General features: G+C 38.8%; 1 protein-coding gene across 6 annotated transcripts in view; it reads right to left on the bottom strand.

Annotated features, from left to right (window-relative positions):
• LARP1B (La ribonucleoprotein 1B) overlaps positions 1–23,777 on the bottom strand; it is a 134,508-nt gene extending 110,731 nt beyond the window's left edge. For 2 of the 6 annotated variants that reach the window (XM_060298946.1, XM_030863873.2), the window contains exons 1-6: positions 22,903–23,777; positions 9,548–9,606; positions 9,115–9,174; positions 6,942–7,116; positions 4,696–4,833; positions 189–332 (exon numbers count right to left, since the gene is read on the bottom strand). In XM_060298946.1, coding sequence (XP_060154929.1) covers positions 189–332; positions 4,696–4,833; positions 6,942–7,116; positions 9,115–9,174; positions 9,548–9,606; positions 22,903–23,416 — 1,090 coding nt within the window. In that variant the 5' untranslated portion in view covers positions 23,417–23,777. Of the gene's footprint in view, positions 1–188; positions 333–1,271; positions 1,377–3,214; positions 3,304–4,695; positions 4,834–6,941; positions 7,117–9,114; positions 9,175–9,547; positions 9,607–22,902 lie in introns of those variants that run through there. The other 4 variants (XM_060298945.1, XM_030863874.2, XM_060298948.1 and 1 more) reach the window with 4 other exon arrangements.
• Positions 23,778–25,315: the final 1,538 nt, after the last annotated feature.

A 25,315-nucleotide genomic window follows, 5' to 3' on the forward strand; every position in this document is an offset into this window, starting at 1 on the left:
AAATAGTTACTATAAAGAAAAATCCAAAGTGAAGTATCTCAAGGGGTAACAAACAAATACAAAACCATCTTTATTATCAGACACGTAAAATCAGTTAAAACAGTATATGGGATAGTGGGAAAAACAGACGACTTGCACACTTTTTGCAGTGTTCATTTAATTTAACAAAACAAAAAATCAAGTCTCACATCGAGGATTTCCTCTGCCTCGTCCTCTTCCCCGTCCTCGGCCTCTTCCTCGGCCTCTAAAGGTACCTCGGATATTACCACCCTCACTTCTCACACTGGAAACTTCATCTTGATCATCTCTCTTTTCTCTTTCACGCCTCCAACCTTTTTTAAAATAAAAATATTTTTATACATTCCAATTTGCAACTATGAAAACATGATTATCTTTATGAAAACGTGGTAACCACCCCTCCCCACTTTGTAACTAGTTATTAGTAACCAGTCATTCTTCAGAAAGATACAAACTTAAGAGATTCCATAGGAATTTGTCAAAATGTCTCTGGCATAAAAGACATCTTATGTATTGACATATAAAGAAGATATTCTGATAAGTAACATACTAAAAAGATAATGAGATCGTTTGCTAAAACTGTACTGTTAAAAATTTAACAAGTTCCAAGACAACTGAGTTTTGTACTATATAAAACTCCTAAAAACAAAAACTTATTTTCACAATAATACTTATTTTCACAAATAGGAATTTTTTTAAGGAAAGGGTGTTTCTATTTAAGTAAAAGACATTTCTTTTAAAGAAAAAAGGAAATGAAAACTGGGAGAAGATATCTGCAGCACAATATAGCAATTATATCCAGAATACATATAGAACTCATACAAATGTCTCTTATGCCCTCGTGCATCCTCTCTCTCTCTCTCTCTCTCTCAGTCACACACACACACACACACACACACACACACACACACACACACACACACACACACACACACACACACACACACACACACACACACACACACACACACACCCCGCAACCAAATAGGAAAAAATCATTAAAAGACTGGCAGGGCAAACAAGGAAATGCAAATAGACAATAAAAAAACGGTGCTCAGCCTCAGTGGCCTTGAGAAATGCAAATTAAGACAATGAAAGGGTATTTTTTTATCTCTGTCCCAGTCTGAAAAACATTTTAAGGTCCCATAATATCAATATTTTTTTGTTTTATTTTTCTGTTTTGTTTTTTCCTTTTTGGCTGTACATTGTAGCATGAAGGACCCTAGTTCCCCGACCAAGGATCGAGATCAAACCTGTACCCTCTGCAGTCCTGCAGTGGAAGCACAGAGTCCCAACCACTGGACCGCCAGGGAATTCCCAATAGCAAATGTTGACCAAGACAGAACTTTTGTATAATGCTGGAATAAAAACAAGTACATTTCAATTTTGAAAAACAATTGGAAACAATCAAATAAGTAAAGGTATGCATACCCCAGAGACCAGGGTTTTTCAACCATGGCATAACTGACATTTTGAGCCAGATAACTCTTTCGTGTGCAGGCTGTCCTGGGTACTGTAGGATGTTTAGCATTATCCTTGGTCTCTACTCACTAGATACCAGTAGCAAGTTTTAGAATTTTAAAGTCATATTTTGTGGACAATTGAGTAAATATAACCATTGACTAGATTTTAGATGATATAATGAATTAGTGTTGATTTTCTTAGATGCTCCATTTTCTTGGGACATCAGTGCTGAAGTGTCACGATATCTGCAAGGTACTTTCAAATGATTCAGCAGATGGATGAATTAAAGATAGCAGAGTGACTAAATCTGGATGGTGATTAGACAGGGACTCACTGTACGATGCTTTCACAGGACAATATGCCTTAAAAATTATCAGACTTAAAAGATTTCAGTAGAAAACTATAAAAGCAAATGCTCAGGGAATTCCCTGGCGGTCCAGTGGTTAGGAATCAACACTTTCACTCTTGAGGGCACGGGTTCAATCCCTGCTCGGGGAACTAAGATCCCACAAGCTGCATGGGGTGGCCAAAAAAAACCAAACAAACAAAAAACACAAATGCTCAGCCAACTGCTTCCACATATCCTCCTGTCCTCTTCTTTCTGAAACTTGAACAAACCCTGCTGAAATAATGTATCTGGGGAATGATTTTTTTTTAATTAATTAATTTTATTTACTTATTTTTGGCTGTGTTGGGTCTTTGTTGCTGTGCATGGGCTTTCTCTAGTTGTGGCGAGCAGGGGCTACTCTTCGTTGCAGTGCGCAGGCTTCTCATTGTGGTGGCTTCTCTTGTTGCAGAGCATGGGCTCTAGGCATGCGGGCTTCAGTTGCGGCACGCGGGCTTCAGTTGCGGCACGTGGGCTCAGTAGTTATGGCTCACGGGCTCTAGAGCACAGGCTCAGTAGTTGTGGCACACAGGCTTAGCTGCTCCACGGCATGTGGGATCTTCCCGGACCAGGGCTCGAACCCGTGTCCCCTGCATTGGCAGGCAGATTCTTAACCACTGAGCCACCAGGGAAGTCCCTGATGGGACACTTTATGATGGATAGATAAGGCTAACAACACCTGAACCAACTCAACCGCAACACAATCTGAAAGTAAGACACCCAGACATTTTATTCCTACTGCTGTGACACAAACACACTATGAAATATTCCTACCAAAAGAAAAACAAAAATAAACTGGATCTTAACCAAACCTCTAGCTATTATTGCCAGTTACACTTAGAAAAGACAAAGGAACATGTTAAGGAGTATCACAATAAAGCATTTAGCCAAATCCAAAATATGGGAAATTCCACAAGACATATGACCTAACATATAGCAAAGGAAAGAAACATTGGTGGGACTTCCCTGGTGGCACAGTGGTTAAGAATCCGTCTGCCAATGCAGGGGACACAGGTTCGAGCCCTGGTCCGGGAAGATCCCACATGCCACAGAGCAACTACGCCCTTGCGCCACCACTACTGAGTCTGCGCTATACAGCCCGCAAGCCACAACTACTGAGTCCACATACCACAACTACTGAAGCTGGCATGCCTAGAGCCCGTGCTCCACAACAAAGCAAAGCCACCGCCATGAGAAGCCTGCGGACCAAAACAAAGAGTAGCCCCATATCCACAACTAAAGAAAGCCTGCGCGCAGCAACGAAGACCCAACACAGCCAAAAATAAAATAAATTTTAAAAAAAAGGAAACATTTGGCAATTTCTTATTACGTTAAATATACATTTACCGGGGACTTCCTTGGCAGTCCAGTGGTTACGACTCCACACTTTCACTGCAGGGGGCATGGGTTCAATCCTTAGTCGGGGAACTAAGATCCCGCATGCTGCATGGCACAGCAAAAAAATATACACACACACGTTTACCATACCACCTAGCAATCCACTCCTAGATGTTTACCCGAGAATCTAAGACATATGCCCACACAAAGGTCTGTACACAAATGTTCATGGCGGCATTACTCATAACAGGCAAAAACTGGTAACAAGCCAAATATTCACCAACATGAATGGATAAAGGAGAATATCCATTCAATAGAAAACTATTATGCAATAAAGAGGTAGAAACTACTGATATATGGAACAACACTGATAAATGTGAAAATCATTATGCTGAGCGAAAGAACACAAGAGGATATAATTTATATTACACAGTTGAATTTATATGAAATTCTGAAAAGATAAATCTGACAGAAAGTAGACTCATGGTTAGGGGACTTGACAGTAATTTCAGTGTACTTTAATATATATAATTATTAACTCAGTAAAGTTGACTTTTTAAAGAATGATCCAGAAACCACCCAGAAGAGGCTTCCACTAGCCAACTCTGGGACAATTTGAGCATCAAATTAAACAATCATGATAACAATTTCAACCACTGAAAACATAAGAAGCCTTTAGTCCACACTGATAATAGGAAGTTGTTCTTTACAGTGGAATGCCAGCTAATAAATATAGAAAGAATGATGCAGTAAGACAAATACTAGTATAGTGAAATTCTGAAGATTACCTATTCAGCATTTGCAACCATCATGGTAATAATCAGGCAAGAATAAAAATCACCAATGGAAACTGAAGCTCATATGAAAAGTCTGATGAAAAAATGGGTATTCCCACAGTCTCAAAGTCTCTCTCCACAAATTACATGTTAATTACCAAGGGAAAAAGGGTATCTTTAAAATAAAGAAACCTGGAGTACCTCATCTTAACCAAGTGCTCAAAGTTAATATCACCAATAATAAGATAAACCAATACCACATGTGTTTTCAAGTTATACACTACAAAGAAAACCATTTAACTTTTGCAGTATTCCTGCCAAAAATTTATAACCCAAATCCAATCATCAGAAAACCCAAAGGTATAAGTATAGCTACCACATTATTGTCTTAAAGCCTTCAGAAAAAAATCAACGTCATGGAAGACAAAAGCAGAAGAATTATTCCAGACTAACAGAGACAACTAAAAGCAATGTGTGATCACAGATTAGATCCCAGAAAAGAGGAGGAAAAAACTGTAAAGGGCATTATTGAGAAATTCTGCCTGTGGATAGTCACAGTGTATTACTGATCTTACGATACATACCCTGAAGGTATTTAGGGTTAAAGGGGCACAATGTCTGCAACTTACTCTCAAATAGTTTATACTATACATGGTTATTAAAATAGTAAGATTAAGACTAGATGAGTCATTTTTCTCTTAGAATGTTACTTACTTCGTGTGTCATTTCTCCTATTGTTATGTGATTTATTTGCTTCAGGTTGACATCTTGAGCTATTCCGGGACCCTGGTCTTTCTTGACTGTCTGGTCTTACATCATCTAGGTGGAGTGGTACCCACTTGTGCTTATTAGCTTGAAGAAAACAAAATAAAATCATTTAATGACAATGCACAATTTTCATTAAAGCTTTGCAATTGTGAAAGGACTCTAAATTTTAATTAAATAAATGAAAGACTTAATTTGTCCTTAAAGGGATTACATGTAGAGTACCAAAATGATTTTCTTCTGCTCCCCCAGCACTTTAATAAACTTATTTGGGCAAATAATAAGTTTCTAAAACTCAAGTGAAAAGCCAGTGATAGAGTATCATTGGAATTCTTTTGCTTTTAAGTGAAATGCACACTCTTCTGTTTAATTCTGACAAATAAGCCATAAAAAATATTAAGTGTACACACTACTTCCATCTAATACTTGATACTTAGGCTTTAGAACAGGGTATACCTGATAACTGTTTGACCAGTGATTCAAAACACTTTTAGTTTCAAATCACTGCCTCAAATATTAATTCATCCAGCATCACTACTAATGAAAGAGCTTTTTCAAAATAAAGTTTAAGTATAAAATCTGTCTAACTGCATTTGATAAACCTTTGTATAGCTACTACACTTTTTCCTAACTTCTTAAGAGATACAAGCAATTTAAAGCTTCTTGTTGACTAAATGATAGTGTAATTAATTGTTATATTTAGTATAGTGAAATTCTGAAGGTTACCTATTCATGAATTCCATAGTTAAAGTTTCAAAATATTCAGTCTTCTGCCCACTATATATTTCAACTAAAACAAAAAGACTCATGGGCAAAGGAAAAACTATCAAAGTAATTAAGGGAATATTAGTGTACTAATTTCCTACTAATACGGCAAACTACAGACAGATAAGGAAAAGAGAATATGAAAGAATCTAAAAACTCCTTAAAGTCTATACTGTAAATTCTATCCATGAGATACTTTGGGCATAAATAAGCACTTAAAGATAAACATGTGTGCTCTAAGGAGAGTCAATTCATGACCCGATTATATAACATTACTTTAACTACAAACACCCGCATTTTAGTGTTGGCTAATCAGTTTTAATTGAAACAACTAACAAGGAAGACAAATTTTAGAGCAGGATAGGTCTTGTTACCTGTATGACTTCTAGACAGTCAAAAAGACTACTTATGTATCAAAGGAGCATGAAAAAGGTAAGTGATTAAGCATTCAAGAAATGGGGAAATTTTTTGTAACAACCACATGGTTGTCCTACTGCCACCACTTCTGAGCAATTACCCTTGGCATACTATATAGAGTGAGCCTCATGATTACCCTGCAGCTAAGGGTTATAATAGTCATCAAAAAAGAAAAAATTCAAGTAAGTGCTCAGTACACGGCAGACTGTTAGTTCCATTATTAAAGAAGTTGGCTGGCAACTACTTCATCATGAAATGTCCCCTCCCATGCCCCTTCACCTCCAAGAATTAAAATGCTTCAATGGCTTCCCACAGTACTTAAAATACCAATTTCAAGTTACCAAAGCCCTGAATAACATGGACCTTTCCTACCTCTCCAATAGCACCCCTTGCCCTCTCCCCAGAGTTCACTTTGCCTCAGCTACTGACCTTCTGACAGTTTAAAGAACTTTTCTGCCTAAAAACCCCTGAAGACACTTTTACTGAGACTCAGAACACTGAATGAGAATATGCTTTTACCAATTAAATCATAATCTGTCCCTAGACACATGAGAAGTTCCTAAAAGAATATGGAAAAGGATGTAAAGACAATATTTTTTTCCTTCAAAGAGTAATGGGGGAATGCAATGAGGAAAAAGAGTTGACCAAGATTGTTCTCAATTTTGTCTCAGAAAAATATTTTCTCAAAATTTCCTGAAAAAAAGGGAGCCATTCCAATGCAGATTTAAAAAACAATAGTTATCATACAACTTTCCAAGAATATATCTACACCCACCTCTATAGGTGGAATTTAAATCCATTCTTACATAAAATACAAGTCAAACATAGAGAGGAAAGTCTCATAGTTCAGAAATGCTACAAAAGAAAATCAGTTACCATTGTAGATGGTATCCTGAAGAAATCCAAACTACTAACTGGTGACTACCAGGAATCAACTGATTAAATACAATTCTTCATTACTACAACTCTCTTCAAAAACTTAAAAATCAAAATGAAGATGTAAACAAACTAACCTTTCTTTCGTTGATTACTTGACTGAGCCTCATCCTCACTGACATTTTCACCAGGACCATCTAATTTTGTTTCCCGGCTTTCTTTGCTTTCACTGTTACTTCTCTTTTCAACCTTGTCTTCTCTTTCTTTTCTGTTTTGTGGCTTCTTATTTCCTAGGCTGATGACACTCTGACACTGCAAAAAGGTTTTCTGAATGAAATAATTTTCATGAACATTTTCACTTAACATATCCAAAAATCTGTGGTAACACCTTACCTAAATATCGCAAAAAGAATGACAACTTTTAACAAAACTAAAAAACTACTTTACAAAAGACACTGTTAAAAGTCATTTGAAAAACTGGAAGAAAATATTTGCTAAGTATTTGATAAAAGGACTTGTATCTAAAATATATAATGAACTCTATAATGCAGTAACAAGAAAACAATTGAAATGTGGGCTAGAGTTGAACAGACACTTCATCAAAAAGATATAGTGATGACAAATGTACATGAAAATGTGCTTGACATCATTAGAAAAATGCAAATTAAAAACTATAGTGTGATACCACTATACACCTACTAGACTGACTAAAATTAAAAGGCTGACCACATAGAGTATTAGTGAGGCTACAGAATAACTAGAATTCTCATACACTGCTGGTGGAATAAAAAGTTTAGTAGTTTTAAAAGTTAAATAAATAGCTACCATAAAATCCAACCATTCTACGCCCAAGAAAAACAAAAGCATTATTCCATGCAAAATTTTGTACATAAATGTTTATACAGCAGCTTTATTTTTTTTTATAAATTTATTTTTGACTGCGTTGTATCTTCGTTGCTGCACGCGGGCTTTCTCTAGTTGTGGCGAGCGGAGGCTACTCTTCGTTGTGGTGCGTGGGCTTCTCATTGTGTGGTTTCTCTTGCTGTGGAGCACGGGCTCTAGGTGCACGGGCTTCAGTAGCTGTGGCACGCGGACTCTAGAGCGCAGGCTCAGTAGTTGTGGCGCACGGGCTTAGTTGCTCCGCGGCATGTGGGATCTTCCCGGACCAGGGCTCGAACCCGTGTCCCCTGCATTGGCAGGTGGCTTCTTAACCACTGCACCACCAGGGAAGTCCTGATATAGCAGCTTTATTCTTAATAGTCAAAAACTGGAATCAACACAAATGTCCACCAATAGGTGAATGGACAGCGTTATATCCATACAATGGAGTACTACCCAGAAAATAAGAAGGAATGAACTACTAATACGTATAACATAAATAAATCTCAAAACAATTAAGCTAAATGAAAGCCAGAAAAAAAAAAGGATGCATCCTGTATGACTCCACTTACATAAAATTGTAGAAAATGCATTGTAAATCAACTATACTCCAATAAAAAAAAAAAAACTGTAGAAAATGCAAATTAACTAAGTGACAGAAAGCTTATCAGTGGTTGTCTGGGATGATGGGGTGAGGGGGTGGAATGTGACAGGAAGAATTACAAATTAAGTTCATTATCTTGTTTGTGGCAAAGGTTTCATAGGTCAAAGCGTATCAAACTGTACACTTTATATATGTGCAGTTTATTATGTCATTTATACAACTAAGTTGCTTTATAGTTATAGTTAACTAGTTTTATAGTTTTTAAACTACACACCAATAATTCTGCACAAATTACAAATAGCAAGATGTACAGTGTCAAATGAAACCACGTAACCAGATACCATATATACTACTTCTCTAAAAAGACTTTTGATAGAATATCCCAGAACATCTTTTAGAACTTCTTTCATAGATAAATTAAAAATCCATTTACTGAACATCTCTTGATATGATATATATGCATATATATGCATGTGTATATAGACAGTTAGGACTTCAACACATTGAAAAGACTGTAACTCAAAGACAACATATATAGAATACATTCTGAGACACAAAATGGGCTTCACTTAGACACATTAAAAAGTAATCTATTTGTAGGCATTACGTGAAGCTGACAGCATGGTACCCCATCCTTTCCAAATGTGTGGTCCTGAGAATACAACCAGATGAAGGCAATGTGATGAATGAAATCAAGGTATCTGAAAAATGGGTATTTTATTAATGCAATTCTCTAAATTTGAAGAAAAATAAATTCAACATGTTAAAATGAGAATACCTTCCCTTTATTTAAAAAAAAAAAAAAGAAGTCTTAAAACAATACTCACTTCAGTGTTCACTAATTCACTAGGTGTTGGCCAGTTCGACATATCGCTGAAATCACTAGCCTAAGAGGTAAATAAGTGTTATTCTGCAATTTAGAAATTTAAGTAGAAAAAATATTTTCTAAAAGTGAAAGCAATTTTTAAAATCACCCTCATTCAATTATATGCAGGCATTTGCAAAAATAACGCAAAACCTTCTCCAAACAACAGAACACAGCAAGAGGAATGTCTTACGATCCAACTTGTGGCATGAATAATGACCTTGACTAAACTGATAGAGACAGGATAACAGAGGCATATGGGGATTTGGATAAAGGTTACAATTTTCTAGTATATTAACTTTAAACTAACATCAATGATAGAACAGAAAAATACACAATAATCTAAGAGGAGTTCCTTTCAAAATAGTTAAAAACTATTTCTTGTCATGACATACCTTGTTGGATTTCTTTGTCTTGAGTTTTCCTGCTTTTATAATCTGGGGGGAACTGAGCTCTAAAACAAAACAAAACAAAACAAAAAAACATGGAATTGTTTTTACAACCACATCATGCAAAATATTTAACAAAATAACAAACCAATTTCAGTTAAGTCAGTGGAATAATTATTCTCAACAAAATCCAAAGTTCTGAGACTCAAATTCCTAACAAGAAATCAACTACATTTCAAACGTAGATTCAAAGTGGTCTTCAGTGTTCAAATCAAGATGTAGAAAATACTAAGTTTACTTACACTGAACTGATAGACCAATCCGTTCACTAATAGAATGTAACACGGAAAAATTAGCAATATAACATGTTTTAATACAGTAAAGTTAGTGAATCAACTCCCAACGGAATACATTTTTCTATATATATTATATATACATATAAATACATTCACATGCATCAAGGAGCATGCAGAAAATAAATCAGAACACTTCAAACTATTTGTCGTCAGAAAACAAAGTTTGGCAACCGTAATAGGCTGTATCTAGATCCAAGCCATAAAAAATAGAAGCGATCTCTGTAAAAGTTTGTACAAGACTATCATGGTATCATCACTTGTCCCTCTTGAATAAGAACACAAAGATTGACAAATATAGTCTTCATTGTAATGAAGCTTTACAGTGTCTTGCATCTTGATTCATTATCTACCATGATGATCATCTAGCTAAACATGACCTAAATATTAAAAAGCAGAATAAACATGGGATCTGCAGCTACAGAAAACATAGTAATTCAGCAAAACATGAATCCCAAAAATCGTGGCAATGACCAATTCATAGACTAAAATAAAGTAATCTTTGAGTTAAAACCCAGAAACATTCAAATAAGATTTCATGAAAGGAAGACTGATGAAGGATGAAGACATCACCAGGGATGGGCACACAGGGATCTTGAATATTGTAGTAATTTTATTTCTAAAGCAGAATAGTGAGTACATGGGTATTTGCTTTATACTTGTTTATACTTTAGGGACACATAATAAGTGTATACATATGTGTCAATGTGCATAAGGATAAATACTTCACTAACAAAAATAAGATACAGAAAAAAAATTTGGACAGATAGAAAAAAAAGGGAAGCAGGAAAAAACCTAATTTAACAAAAACAATATTTGAACATTAGAATTTGACTGAGGTATATTTTGTAAATATAACGTATATTGTATGGAAGTTATACAGTATAGAACATTTGAAAGACCTTTCCCTCAACAAAGTAGAAAACATGTCCCAAAACATTGCTAAGTCAAGTAAATTAAGTGCCTGGTGGTTACAAAACACAGCCTTATACAAACTACCTGATGTACTGAAAAGTATTTAGGGATAGGCCACATAAGCGAGTTTTATTACAAATCAATTAGACATTAATAATCACAAAATTAAGGTCAGAAATTTAAAAAATTATTCTGACCACATAAAAATAAAACTTTTTAACTTCAATATTAAATGTTATTTACAAACCAAAAAATATTTGAGCATGAGTTAATAATCTTTCTATTGCTTTAAAATCGACTTCCCTTGTGGTCCAGTGATTAAGAATCCACCCTCTAATGCAGGGGTCATGGGTTCGATCCCTGGTCAGGGAGCTAAGATCCCACATGCCTCCTGGCCAAAAAACCAAAACATATAACTGAAGCAATATTGTAACAAATTCAATAAAGACTTTAAAAATGGTCCATATCAAAAGAAATCCTTAAAAAACAAATATTAAACAAATTAAAAAAATAAAAGGGAGAGAGATTTTGATTTCAATAAATTCTTTTGAACTCAAAAATTTTGGATTTTTGTTTAAATTTTACTCTCTCAACTTTAACACCTCCTCAGGAAATACAATGGGAAAAAAGTGCACATTTAACTCTGTGGCCTCTATTAATTCTGACATTTTATCGATCAAGTATCATTAAGTACACAATCAATACTGTAATTTATTCTCATTAAAAGTTATTTGACAAATTATGCTGGCCAATGTAGTTGGATACACTGGGATAGGAAAGTGATTTCTTTTTTTTTTAATAACTTTTTTTAAAATGTTTGTTTGTTTGTTTGCTTATTTATTTATTTATTCTTGGCTGCATTGGGTCTTCGTTGCTGCACGCGGGCTTCCTCTAGTTGTGGCAAGCAGGTGTTACTCTTTGTTGTGGTGCGTGGGCTTCACATTGCAGTGGTTTCTCTTGTTGTGGAGCACGGGCTCTAGGCGAGCAGGCTCAGTAATTGTGGTGCACGGGCTTAGTTGCTCCGTGGCATGTGGGATCTTCCCGGACCAGGGATTGAACCCGTGTCCCCTGCATTGGCAGGCGGATTCTTAACCACTGTGCCACCAGGGAAACCCCTAATTTACTTTTTTAAAAGGAAGACTTTCCTGGAATATTCCTGTTCCCAAGTCCGAATTCCTCCCACAGAAACAGTAAGTTTCCTGATTAATGAGTTTAGGAAAAGAACTGACTTGCAAAGCCAACACCTTTCCGCCCTTTTCTTTGGGAGCTAGCTGTCCACAAAAAGCAAGCATTCTGGTCTGCTCCTTCATGCTGTCAACTTCACAAGGCAGACTCCCTAAGACAGGGAGAAGGGGAACATGCAGATGTGCAATGCCAACTGTGAACACATTTGTCTAATTCCAAGTTCCACATAAGGAAGTCCTTTGTGTTACTCTTAGACCACCTCATCAACCCACTCCTTTTCTGTTAAAAGAATGACACTGAGCTTTTAAAAAAAATAAATAAATCTGAGTAAAAAATAAAGAGATGATTCAAACGAAATACCAGTGGCCAAATATGAAATGCTAACTCAACTGTACTAAGAAATGTAAAGTAAAACAGACCAGTTTTCACCTATCATTCTGACAAAACAGAGAATACCAAGCACTGACCAGCTTATATAAATGGACATTTCTCTCATGCTGTTGGAATGAGTATTAAGCAGTAGAATCTTTTAAGGGTAATCTGTCATTTAAAATGTATATACTTTTTGGGGAATTTCTTGGCAGTCCAGTGGTTAGGCCTTCACGTTCTCACTGCCAAGGGCCCAGGTTCATTACCTGGTCAGGAAACTAAAATCCCGCAAGCCGCATGGCCAAAATAATAATAATAACAATAAAATATATATACTTTTTTATAAGATAGATAACCAATAAGGACCTACTGGATAGTACAGGGAACTCTACTCAATCTTCTGTGATAACCTACATGAGAAAAGAATCTGAAAAAGAATGAATATATGTGTATATATATAACTGAATCACTCTGCTGTACACCTGAAACTAACACACATTGTAAATCAACTATAATCCAATAAAATTTTTAAAAATGTAAAAATTTAAATTTTTAAATTTAAAAATTTTTAAAAAGTAAAATAAAATGTATATACTTTTTAATGAAACAATTGCATTTCTGCGAAATTATCTGGTAATCAACACAAGGTACAATGATGTCAGTATGAGATGTTCACTGCAGGGACTTTCCTGGAGGCCCAGTGGTTACAACCCCATGCTTCCACTGCAGTCGGCACAGGTGCAATCCCTGGTTGGGGAGCTAAGATACTGCAGGCTGAGCAGCACGGTCCCCCCACCAAAAAAAAGAAAAATGTTCACTGTAGGTTTACGGATAACTGTATTTAAATAAATGACCTCAGGACTTCCCTGGTAGTGCAGTAGTTAAGAATCCGCCTGCCAATGCAGGGGACATGGGTTCGAGCCCTAGTCCGGGAATATCCCACACCTGGCAGAGCAAATAAGCCCATGCACTGCAACTACTGAGCCTGGGCTCTAGAGTCTGCTAGCCACAACTACTGAAACCCACAGGCCTAAGAGCCCGTGCTCCACAACAAGAGAAGCTACCACAATAAGAAGCCTGCGCACCAAAACGAAGAGTAGCCCCCGCTCGCTCCAACTAGATAAAGCCCGTGCACAGCAATAAAGACCCAACACAGCCAAAAATAAAATAAATAAATTTATTCTAAAAAAAGAAAACAATATTTTCATTTTCCCATGTTCCAGCAAAAATGGAGGAAACCGCCCTCCTAGCATATCATTAGAAAAAACCTAAGACTGAAAAACAAAGCCAACCTAAAAATTAAAATATAAAGAAATTTTAATTAAAAAAAGTTTTTTCAGGCAGATGAAACCTAAGAAATATAAGCTACCAGTGGCTCCAAGTATATATAACCATACATGAACAAGTGTGTGATTTTCACATATCCATTTTTCAAACATCACTAGTAAGCCACTATACAACTTCTTTGAACATTATTCTAATATCTTAATCTATAAGGAAACAATTCCTAATAGACGAGGAATTCATTTTAAGAGCTTGGATAGTGAAAACAAAAACTGCAGTATGATGGGCAATTTTACTCATGACCATAATCTTTAGCAAAGCTTTAATTAAGAAAACGCACTGACAGTCATGAATCACATGTTTTATTACATTTAAGGGGAAAATGTCATAAAATGGCATTTTGCTACAGTAAATGAGTGCCTTAAAAAAATGTAAAAAAAAGCGAGATAACCTCATCCACCAGAGGGCAGACAGCAGAGGCAAGAAGAACTACAATTCTTCAGCCTGTGGAAGGAAAACCATTCACAGAAAGATAGACAAAATGAAAAGGCAGAGGACTTTGTACCAGATGAAGGAACAAGATAACACCCCAGAAAAACAACTAAATGAAGTGGCGATACGTAACCTTCCAGAAAAAAAATTCAGAATGATGATAGTGAAGATGATCCAGGACCTCAGAAAAAGAATGGAGGCAAAGATCGAGAAGATGCAAGAAATGTTTAACAAACACCTAGAAGAATTAAAGAACAAACACCTAGAAGAATTAAAGAACAAACCAACAGAGATGAACAATACAATAACTGAAATGAAAAATACACTAGAAGGAATCAATAGCAGAATAACTGAGGCAGAAGAATGGATAAGTGACCTGGAAGACAGAATGGTGGAATTCATTGCCACGGAAGAGAATAAACAAAAATGAATGAAAAGAAATGAAGACAGCCTGAGACCTTTGGGACAATATTAAACGCAACAACATTCACATTACAGGGCTCCCAGAAGGAAAAGAAAGAGAGAGAGGACCTGAGAAAATATTTGAAGAGATTATAGTCGAAAACTTCCCTAACATGGGAAAGGAAATAGTCACCCAAGTCCAGGAAGAGCAGAGTCCCAGACAGGATAAACCCAAGGAAAAACACACCGAGACACATAGTAATCAAACTGACAAAAATTAAAGACAAAGAAAAATTATTGAAAGCAACAAGGGAAAAACGACAAATAACATACAAGGGAACTCCCATTAGGTTAACAGCTGATTTCTCAGCAGAAACTCTACAAACCAGAAGGGAGTGGCACGATATATTTAAAGTGATGAAAGGGAAGAACCTACAACCAAGATTACTCTACCTGGCAAGGATCTCATTCCCATTTGATGGAGAAATCAAAAGCTTTACAGACAAGCAAAAGCTAAGAGAATTCAGCACCACCACACCAGCTCTACAACAAATGCAAAAGGCACTTCTCTAAGTGGGAAACATAAGAGAAGAAAAGGACCTACAAAAACAAACCCATAACAATTAAGAAAACGGTAATAGGAACATACATATCGATAATTACCTTAAACGTGAATGGATTAAATGTTCCAACAGAAAGACACAGGCTTGCTGAATGGATACAAAAACAAGACCCATATATATTCTGTCTACAAGAGACCTACTTCAGACCTAGGGACACAGACAGACTGAAAGTGAGGAAATGGAAAAAGATATTCCATGTAAATGAAAATCAAAAGAAAGCGGGAGTAGCAATACTCATATCGGATAAAATAAACTTTAAAATAAAGAATGTTACAAGAGACAAGGAAGGACACTATATAATGATCAAGGGATCAATCCAAGAAGATATAAGAATTATAAATATATATACACCCAACACAGGAGCACCACAATACATAAGGCAAATGCTAACAGCCATAAAAGAGGAAATCAACAGTAAGACAATAATAGTAGGGGACTTTAACACCTCACTTACAGCAATGGATCATCCAGACAGAAAATTAATAAGGAAACGCAAGCTTTAAATGACACAACAGACCAGATAGATTTAATTGATATTTATAGGACATTCCATCCAAAAAACAGCAGATTACACTTTCTCCTCTAGTGCACATGGAACATTCTCCAGGATAGGACAAATCTTGGGTCACAAATCAAGCCTCCGTAAACTTAAGAAAACTGAAATCATATGAAGCATCTTATCCGACTACAGCGCTAGAAGATTAGAAATCAATTACAAGGAAAAAAACGTAAAAAACACAAAAACATGGAGGCTAAACAGTATGTTAGTAAATAACCAAGAGATCACTGAAGAAACCAAAAAGGAAATCAAAAAATACCTAGAGGGCTTCCCTGGTGGCGCAGTGGTTGAGAGTCCACCTACCAATGCAGGGGACACGGGTTTGTGCCCCGGTCCAGGAGGATCCCACGTGCCGCGGAGCGGCTGGGCCCGTGAGCCATGGCCGCTGAGGCTGCGCATCCAGAGCCTGTGCTCCGCGACAGGAGAGGCCACAGTGAGAGGCCCGCGTACCGTAGGGAGAAAAAAAAAAAAAAGAAAAGAAAAAATACCTAGAGACAAATGACAACGAAAACACAACGATCCAAAACCTATGGGATGCAGCAAAAGCAGTTCTAAGAGGGAAGTTTATAGATATACAAGCCTACCTCAAGAAACAAGAAAAGTCTCAAATAAACAATCTAACCTTACACCTAAAGGAACTACAGAAAGAAGAACAAACAAAACCCAAAGTTAGTAGAAGGAAAGAAATCATAAAGATCAGAGCAGAAATAAATGAAATAGAAACAAAGAAAACAATAGCAAAGATCAATAAAACTAAAAGCTGGTTCTTTGAGAAGATAAACAAAATTGATAAACCTTTAACCAGACTCATCAAGAAAGAGAGGACTCAAATCAATAAAATTAGAAATGAAAAATGAGAAGTTACAACAGACACTGCCAAAATACAAAGCATCCTAAGAGACTACTACAAGTAACTCTATGCCAATAAAATGGACAACCTGGAAGAAATGGACAAATTCTTAGAAAGGTATAACCTTCCAAGACTGAACCAGGAAGAAATAGAAAATATGAACAGACCAATCACAAGTAATGAAATTGAAACTGTGATTAAAAATCTTCCAACAAACAAAAGTCCAGGACCAGATGGCTTCACACGTGAATTCTATCAAACATTTAGAGAAGAGCTAACACCCATCTTTCTCAAACTCTTCCAAAAAACTGCAGAGGAAGGAACACTCCCAAACTCATTCCACGTGGCCAGCATCACCCTGATAAGAAACCAGGCAAAGATACTACAAAAAAAAAAAAAAGAAAATTACAAACCAATATCACTGATGAATATAGATGCAAAAATCCTCAACAAAATACTAGCAAACAGAATCCAACAACACATTAAAAGGATCATACACCATGAGCAAGTGGGATTTATCCCAGGGATGCAGGGATTCTTCAGTATACGCCAATCAATCAATGTGATACACCATATTAACAACTTGAAGAAGAAAAACCACATGATCATCTCAATAGATGCAGAAAAAGCTTTTGACAAAATTCAACACCCATTTATGAAAAAAACTCTCCAGAAAGTGGGCATAAAGGGAAACTACCTCAACATAATAAAGCCCATATACGACAGAACAACAGCAAACATCATTCTCAAAGGTGAAAAACTGAAAGCATTTCCTCTAAGATCAGGAACAAGACAAGGATGTCCACTCTCGCCACTACTATTCAACATAGTTTTGGAAGTCCTAGTCACGGCAATCAGAGGAGAAAAAGAAATAAAAACAATACAAATTGGAAAAGAAGAAGTAAAACTGTCACCGTTTGCAGATGACATGATACTATACATAGAGAATCTTAAAGATGCCACCAGAAAACTACTAGAGCTAATCAGTGAATTTGGTAAAGTTGCAGGATACAAAATTAATGCACAGAAATCTCTTGCATCCCTATACACTAACAACGAAAGATCAGAAAGATAAATTAAGGAAACAATCCCAGTCACCACTGCAACAAAAAGAATAAAATACCTAGGAATAAACCTACCTAAGGAGGTAAAAGACCTGTACTCAGAAAACTGTAAGACACTGATGAAAGAAACCAAAGATGACACAAACAAATGGAGAAATATACCGTGTCCTTGGAATGGAAGAATTAATATTGTGAAGATGACTATATTACCCAAAGCAATCTACAGATTCAATGCAATCCCTATCAAATTACCAGTGGCATTTTTTACAGAACTAGAACAAAAAAACCTTAAAATTTGTATGGAGACACAAAAGACCCCGAATAGCCAAAGCAATCTTGAGGGAAAAAAACAGAGCTGGAGGAATCAGACTCCCTGACTTCAGACTGTACTACAAAGCTACAGTAATCAAGACAATATGGTACTGGCACAAAAACAGAAATATAGATCAATGGAACAGGATAGAAAGCCCAGAGATAAACCCACACACCTACGGTCAACTAATCTATGACAAAGGAGGCAAGCATATACAATGGAGAAAAGACAGTCTTTTCAATAAGTGTGCTGGGAAAACTGTACAGCTACATGTAAAAGAATGAAATTAGAACACTCCTTAACACCATCAACAAAAATAAACTCAAAAGGATTAGACACCTAAATGTAAGACCAGACACTATAAAACTCTTAGAGGAAAACATAAGAAGAACACACTTTGACATAAATCACAGCAAGATCTTTTTTGATCCACCTCCTAGAGTAATGGAAATAAAAACAAAAATAAAGAAATGGGACCTAATGAAACTTAAAAGCTTTTGCAAAGCAAAGGAAACTACAAGCAAGACGAAAAGACAACCCTCAGAATGGGAGAAAATATTTGCAAACGAATCAACAAACAGACAAAGGATTAATCTCCAAAATATATAAACAGCTCATGCGGCTCAATATTAAAAAAACAAACAACCCAATCCAAAAATGGGCAGAAGACCTAAATAGACATTTCTCCACAGAAGACATACAGATGGCCAAGAAGCACATGAAAAGGTGCTCAACATCACTAATTATTAGAGAAATGCAAATCAAAACTACCATGAGGTATCACCTCACCCCAGTTAGAATGGGCATCATCAGAAAATCTACAAACAACAAATGCTGGAGAGGGTATGGAGAAAAGCTAACACTCTTGCACTGTTGATGGGAATGTAAATTGATACAGCCACAATGGAGAACAGTATGGAGGTTCCTTAAAAAACTAAAAATAGAGCTACCGTATGACCCAGCAATCCCTCAACTGGGCACATACCCAGAGGAAACCATAATTCAACAACACACATGCACCCCAATGTTCAATGCAGCACTATTTACAATAGCCAGGTCATGGAAGCAACCTAAACACCCATCGACAGACGAATGGATAAAGAAGATGTGGTACATATATACAAAGGATTATTACTCAGCCATGAAAAGGAACGAAATTGGGTCATTTGTAGAGACGTGAATGGATCTAGAGACTGTCATACAGAGTGAAATAAGTCAGAAAAACAAATATCGTATATTAACGTATATATGTGGAACCCAGAGGAATGGTACAGACAAACCGGTTTGCAGGGCAGAAATAGAGACACAGATGTAGAGAACAAACGTATGGACACCAAGGGGGGAAAGTGGCAGGGGGTTGGGGGGGTGGTGGTGTGATGAATTGGGAGATCGGGATTGACATATACACACTAATATGTGTAAAACAGATAACTAATAAAAACCTGCTGTATAAAGAATAAATAAAACAAAATTTTTGAAAAACATGTAAAAAAAACCTACTTACTTCTCGTACTCTGAAAGTGGGAGTATCAATTAGTAGTCATTTTCAAGAGCAACTTGTCAACAAATGCACTGTGACCTAACAATTCCACTTTTCTCTCCTAGAGAAAATCAGATATGTATTTTCTCTAGGATAAAAGGCATGCATAAAAATGTTTGTAACAACCAAGATGTTGATCAATACGTAAATGGCTAAATTAACTACATCAGTTATATTTATGGACCACTTCTCAGCAATTTTTTAAAGTTTAGATTAAAAAGGATCAACTTCATCACAAGAAAAAAAATTATTTTATAACTAAGTATGTAGGTGGTAGTTAACTAAACTTATGGTGATCATTTCGCAATATGTATACACAGATCTCAAATCATTATGTTGCACACCTGAAACTAATGTTAATTATACCTAATTTAAAGAATAAAAAACTCACTAGTTGTAAAGAAGAAAAATAAAAGATCTATCAAAACTTTAAAAATATTCTAAACACATATACAAAACACTATAGAAAGGACTGAAAGGATATTCAGTAAACTGGTAACATGACTATCTTTTTTCTGAAGGGAACATCAAAAGTTCCTTTTTTACAAGAACATATTTATGTATCATTTACATAACAATTAAAATGTTATTAGAGTTACAGTAAGCTTATTTGATGCTTCTGGGAAGCACACTTGGAGAAAAGAAGGTTGATGGGGTCAAGAAGACTAAGGATGAAAAAGATGAAAAAAAATCATTTTATTTTTATTTTTTGTATTTTGGCTGCAACTCGCAGCATGCGGGATGGTTCCCCGACCAGGGATCGAACCTGGGCCTCTGCAGTGAAAGCACCGAATCCTAACCACTAAGCCTCCAGGGAACTCCCAAAATCAATATTTTTATACATCGTTTTTGTGTGTAAAAGAATTAAAATTGTATTAGAAACTGATTTTTAATATGCAAAATGTAACCATGGGTACAGGTAAGTGATTCATAAATCCCGTACTGTGATTTTAATAAAGGTCTCCAAAATAAATACAACTACTTTAAACAAGGGTTGGGGGACAATTCTTTCCAGTCTCCTGACAGGAATTTAAAACTGCAGTGACACTATTCTAGGCCTCTCCTGTGGGCCAGGCTTTGGTTGAAAAGAGGACCTTATCTGGATTACCAGAAACAGCAATACACAAGCCAAAATCACCCCAAAAGTGGAGGAAAGTGTGTCACAAGGTCTGAAGAATGCCTCACCTGCAGTTCAGTCAGAACTGCAGGTTCTAACAGAAAATTCATGATTACAAGTCCTTAAATACTTCCCTACATTTCCTATGTTTCTATCTCTGGTAATAAACTTTCTGGTGAAATTTTATGGATGGAATTCCTGTACCTCATTGAGTGAGTGACAGTAAATCCAGGTTTGGTTAGGAAAAACATAGTTTAATTCTGTTATTACAGCATAATTAATATCCTCTTTCCCTCTCATGAATATCCTGGTTTATAGGATAAATCACATAGGCCTCCTACTAATAAGATTATTGTACTAATTTAACACTCCCCTAGTTTGCACCTACTCTGGTCTCTGGACCCTAAAGGTCCTCTGCTCCCATTTCATTATTCTTGAGGTTGCAAATTTGCTTAGGAAAATAGGAAGCCGGCAGACCCAGGTTATAGAAGGCAATCTGGTATTAAGAAATGAAAGAAAATATACCCACTTCATTCATTTACAAGGCCTAGAAATCTTCACAAAAGTCAACTCGCTAGGTAGTAACACTATCTGGACTAGAACCTAAGTTGTGAATTTCTACACAACAATCTCTTATGAAAGTTACCTAAGTTATTCAATTACTAATAGAAGTTGTGTAGAAGTATAGAGTCAGTACTGCAGAGAGGCTGTAAAGTTCCTCTAGCACTCCACATATGAAGAACCGTATTCCTGAGGGCACAGAATAGATTCCAAGAACAGAAATGTTGCCTACAGAGAAACATCAGCAAAATTAAAAACCCCATGAACCACACCATACATCAAGAATCACCTGGTTCTTAATCTCCAACAAAGATTAAGGACCCCAGTGGTCCCCTGCATCGGCAGGTGGACTCTCAACCACTGCGCCACCAGGGAAGCCCTCTTTGATAAATTTTATAGAGATTTTCCTTTAAGATTTTTGTTCTCTTCAGTTATTAATACTAGTAAACAAATAGATCTTTGCAGCTAGGAGAGACTGGTGGCAGTATTAAATTCAGAGCAAAATTTTAAGCAGCTTTTTCTGCAACTGTTAAGATTTATCAAGAATGATGATTTAAAAACCATTTATCAGACCTCAGCTGTAAAATAACTTTTGTTTAAATAAAGTTATACTGTACCACAGCATTATAAAAAATGATTTGAGTATTACTGTGCAAACCAATTACCACTTATCTCACTCTGTTGGAGTTCCTTGGAAGAAATGTTACTATACCTCTATACCTGCAATACGTGTGTCTATAACAATCACCTTATATTTAACCATTTCCTTTATCTCTTTTGAGCCTCACAACCCTGTAAACATGCTTGAATTTTCCCTGTTCCACTGTTAACCTTTAATTTTTAAGAAGAGTGAAGACTTGTACGTAAACAGCTGTAATTTCTATATGAAAAGTTCAATTAATTTACTACAATTTAATTAGAAAGCAAAACTAGGAGATACTGGTTTCTGTCTTCGGTTTATTTAGTATTTCCACTTAAACTAAAAAAAAAAAAAAAACCTGCAGTTGCTATAACCAAAATAAAGCACCAAGGGCCATACTGCATTGGTCAGCATTCAAATGCAGTGGCATAATCTTACCTCCCCTAGAGAGGTGAGCTAACTGAATGTCAGAAGACTACTGTTCACCTAATGTGCAATTCACTCTCTCGTCAACTATCCTATTTCATTTCAACCAGTTTCCACCACAGTCATAAACTCAAAGCTTTTGAGTAGCAACTACAGTATAGCATCTCATTTTTAATATGACTACTTAGCACGGTTTTGAAAACACTGAAATTTTCAGCTTACCAATTATTTCACAATAAAAAATTCACAATTGCTCTTCCACTTAACATATAAACCCCCTTGCTCCGACTGGCTTCACCTCTTTTTAAAAAGTCTACAGAAACTTTTCTATAGGATGAACTGCAACACCTACCTAAAGTCAGCTGTCCCATGTCACTAACACGTGGGCTAAGACATAACTGAGGCTGTGCCCGCCGAGCGGCTCAGCTCCGTGACCCCCGCCGTGCCCCACCAGCCAAGGAGAACCCGAGGTCCCACCTCTTCCTGCTGCTCCCTTCCCAGATGTCCATTTATGTAAACAGGCAGAGTGAATGACACCTTGGAACGAAACACCTCCGACTGACAGGGAACGGAGGCCTGCCCCTCCCCCAGCCCCCCGCCAGCATCGCCGCCACGCGAGTCGCCCCGGCACACACCCTCCCGGTGCCCACCGCAGAGGAACCACAGACCTGCCTCCAGGGTTTCCAGTAGGGGCAGCGGCGGCGGCCCCGTCCCGGCGGGGGACAGGTGCTGGGGAGGCTTTTTGGTCCAGGGATTCTCCTTCCGCGGCAGCGGCGGCGGCGACGGCGGCAGCTTTTCCTCAGAGCCTGCCGCCTCCGCCTCCTCCTCCCGGGCGTCCTCGGCCGGCGGGTCCCGAGGCAGCGGTGGCGGCGGCTCCCAGCCGAAGGGCCCCCCCGGCCCGCGCGCCTTGTGCGCCAGGTGCAGCGCCAGGGGCTTCACGGACACGGCCGCCTGAGGCACGCTGTGTCCCAGCACGGGCGCCGGCAAAGGCTCTCCCCGCGCCCCCGTGCGGGTGGCGAGCGCGTTCCTCTCCTCCCTCGCCGCCTCCTTGCCCTCCCGTTCGGGCGGGGGCAGCTTCCCGGCTTGCCGGCTCGCCGCGGCCGACAGCGACTCCCTCTCAGCTGGTACCGCGGGCCGCTCCTCCGGAGGGTGAGCGGCGGGCACCCGGGCGCGAGCAGACATCGTCCCCCTGCCCCAGCCGCCCCAGCCGGGGACGGCCCGGGGCCAGGGAGCCCGGCTGCCCGTTTCTCCGCCGGGACACTGACTGGCTCCGGCCTGGGGAAGAGAACCCGAGAGCCCGGCCGCCCGCGTCGGCTCAGGCCGCGGAGCTCCCGGCGTCGAACGGGGCGCTAACCGCCCGCCGGCCCAACCCGCGTCAGTGGCGCGAGCCTCGAGCCTGCCAACACGCGCCGGGCGCCGAAGCCGGAGGCCGGGAGCCCTCACTTGGCGCGGGCTGCGGCACAAACGCCGCAACGCGAAGCTGTAGTACCTCTAGCAGAGTCAGGTAGGCTCGCGCTCCCAGAGCCAGTAACTGCTCGTGGGGTCAGAGGCGGAGGCGGGGGCGTGGAGGGGGCGGTCCGAAAGGATGGAGCAGGGGCGGGGCCTCCCGGAGGAGCGTGACGTGGCCGCTCACCGGCTCCGGCCCTCGCCGGGCCGCCGCCCTCGGTGGTTGACTGACGACCCCGCCAGGATGCCGCCCTGCTTGAGGGCTGGCCCCGCCCCAGCGGCCAGCCGAGAGGGAAGGAGAGCGAACTGGGCGATTCCCCGGCTCGCGGGCTACGGCGGCCCCCTCTGCGGGCGCAGGGGCGGGGCGCGCACCGAGCGACGGGCTCGCGCCTCGCTCCGCCGGCTGCGAGCGAGGGGCGGGGCGTGCTGCGCACGTGGCTCGGGGCGGGCGGTGGGGTCGCTTTGCCCCAGGCCCTAAAGTGCAGTTGACTCCTGGCGAGGTGGGTAATCTTGGCCACCGACGCTGGGCGGCTCCCGAATGGGCCTGGGTACCACCACCGAGCCACCTTGTCCCCTGCGTCTGTCGCGTCTCCCCGTGAAAACGTTTCCCCCGGCGCTTTGGGGCACTGCGGTCATCCTGTAATATTGAGCCGCGTCCAAAATAAAAACAGTGTAATCTGTAGGTAAAGTTATGAAACCTTTGCCCCGGCACTAGGATTAGTGCACTTCCCCGCCCCTATTCCCAACCACGATCCGAAGTATTTCTAAAGTCGTATGGAGTAAAACAGATTGTTAATACTTCGCCGGCTTTTTAAACAATTTTATGAGGTTTTTTGTGTGTCTTTTTTTTATAATGTGATTCAGTTATACATATATATATATTCTTTTTCAGATTCTTTCCCATTATAGGTTATTACAAGATACTGAATATACTTCCCTGTGCTATACAGTAGGTCCTTGTTGTTTACTTTATACACATGTTTTTGAATTTGTAGAGAACACTTGTTTACAAATTAACCATGCTCCAAATACTTTTTCCTGGAATGGATATATGTTAAAAAGGTACAAATATATTTTGATTTTTAAAATGCAATGAGAGCTTTCTACTTGGCAGTCAGATGAGTGATATTGGTTTCATATGCGTGTATTTATGAGTTAATGATGTTTCTGTTCCCGTGCTAGGTCGCCGAAAATGGGTTCACCTAGGTGAAAAAAGTTTTCCCTGAGGGACCGTCCCCCCCAACCCCCTGAAAATATCTGTACCTGACATTTGTATGGACTTGGCAATGGGTCCCTCCTGGCTTCCTTTAAGGACTGCCAAATGTGTACAGGACTCCCCTCCCATGAGTCTTGCTTCAATCACATTAAACGCGAGATACTTTCTTTTTTTGTTTACTCAAAAGTTGTACTAGGCATAAATTCCTTATTTTCCTAGGGCTAATAAACTATTCGCACATTACAACTAAAAACAATAAAACCTTTCTTGTTTTCCACTGTGCTTCCACCTCTAAGTGTATTCCCAGAGAGGCGCCATCTTTTCTAGCTCTCTTATTGGTGAAGCCCTGTGTTTTTAACTACCAACTAAGTGCTCTTCCTGCTAGAATCAGCCTTTTGGAGTCTCGCCAGGTAATGCTT

Source organism: Globicephala melas, chromosome 5 (assembly GCF_963455315.2).
Source record: "Globicephala melas chromosome 5, mGloMel1.2, whole genome shotgun sequence".
Classification (NCBI taxonomy): Eukaryota; Metazoa; Chordata; class Mammalia; order Artiodactyla; family Delphinidae; genus Globicephala; species Globicephala melas.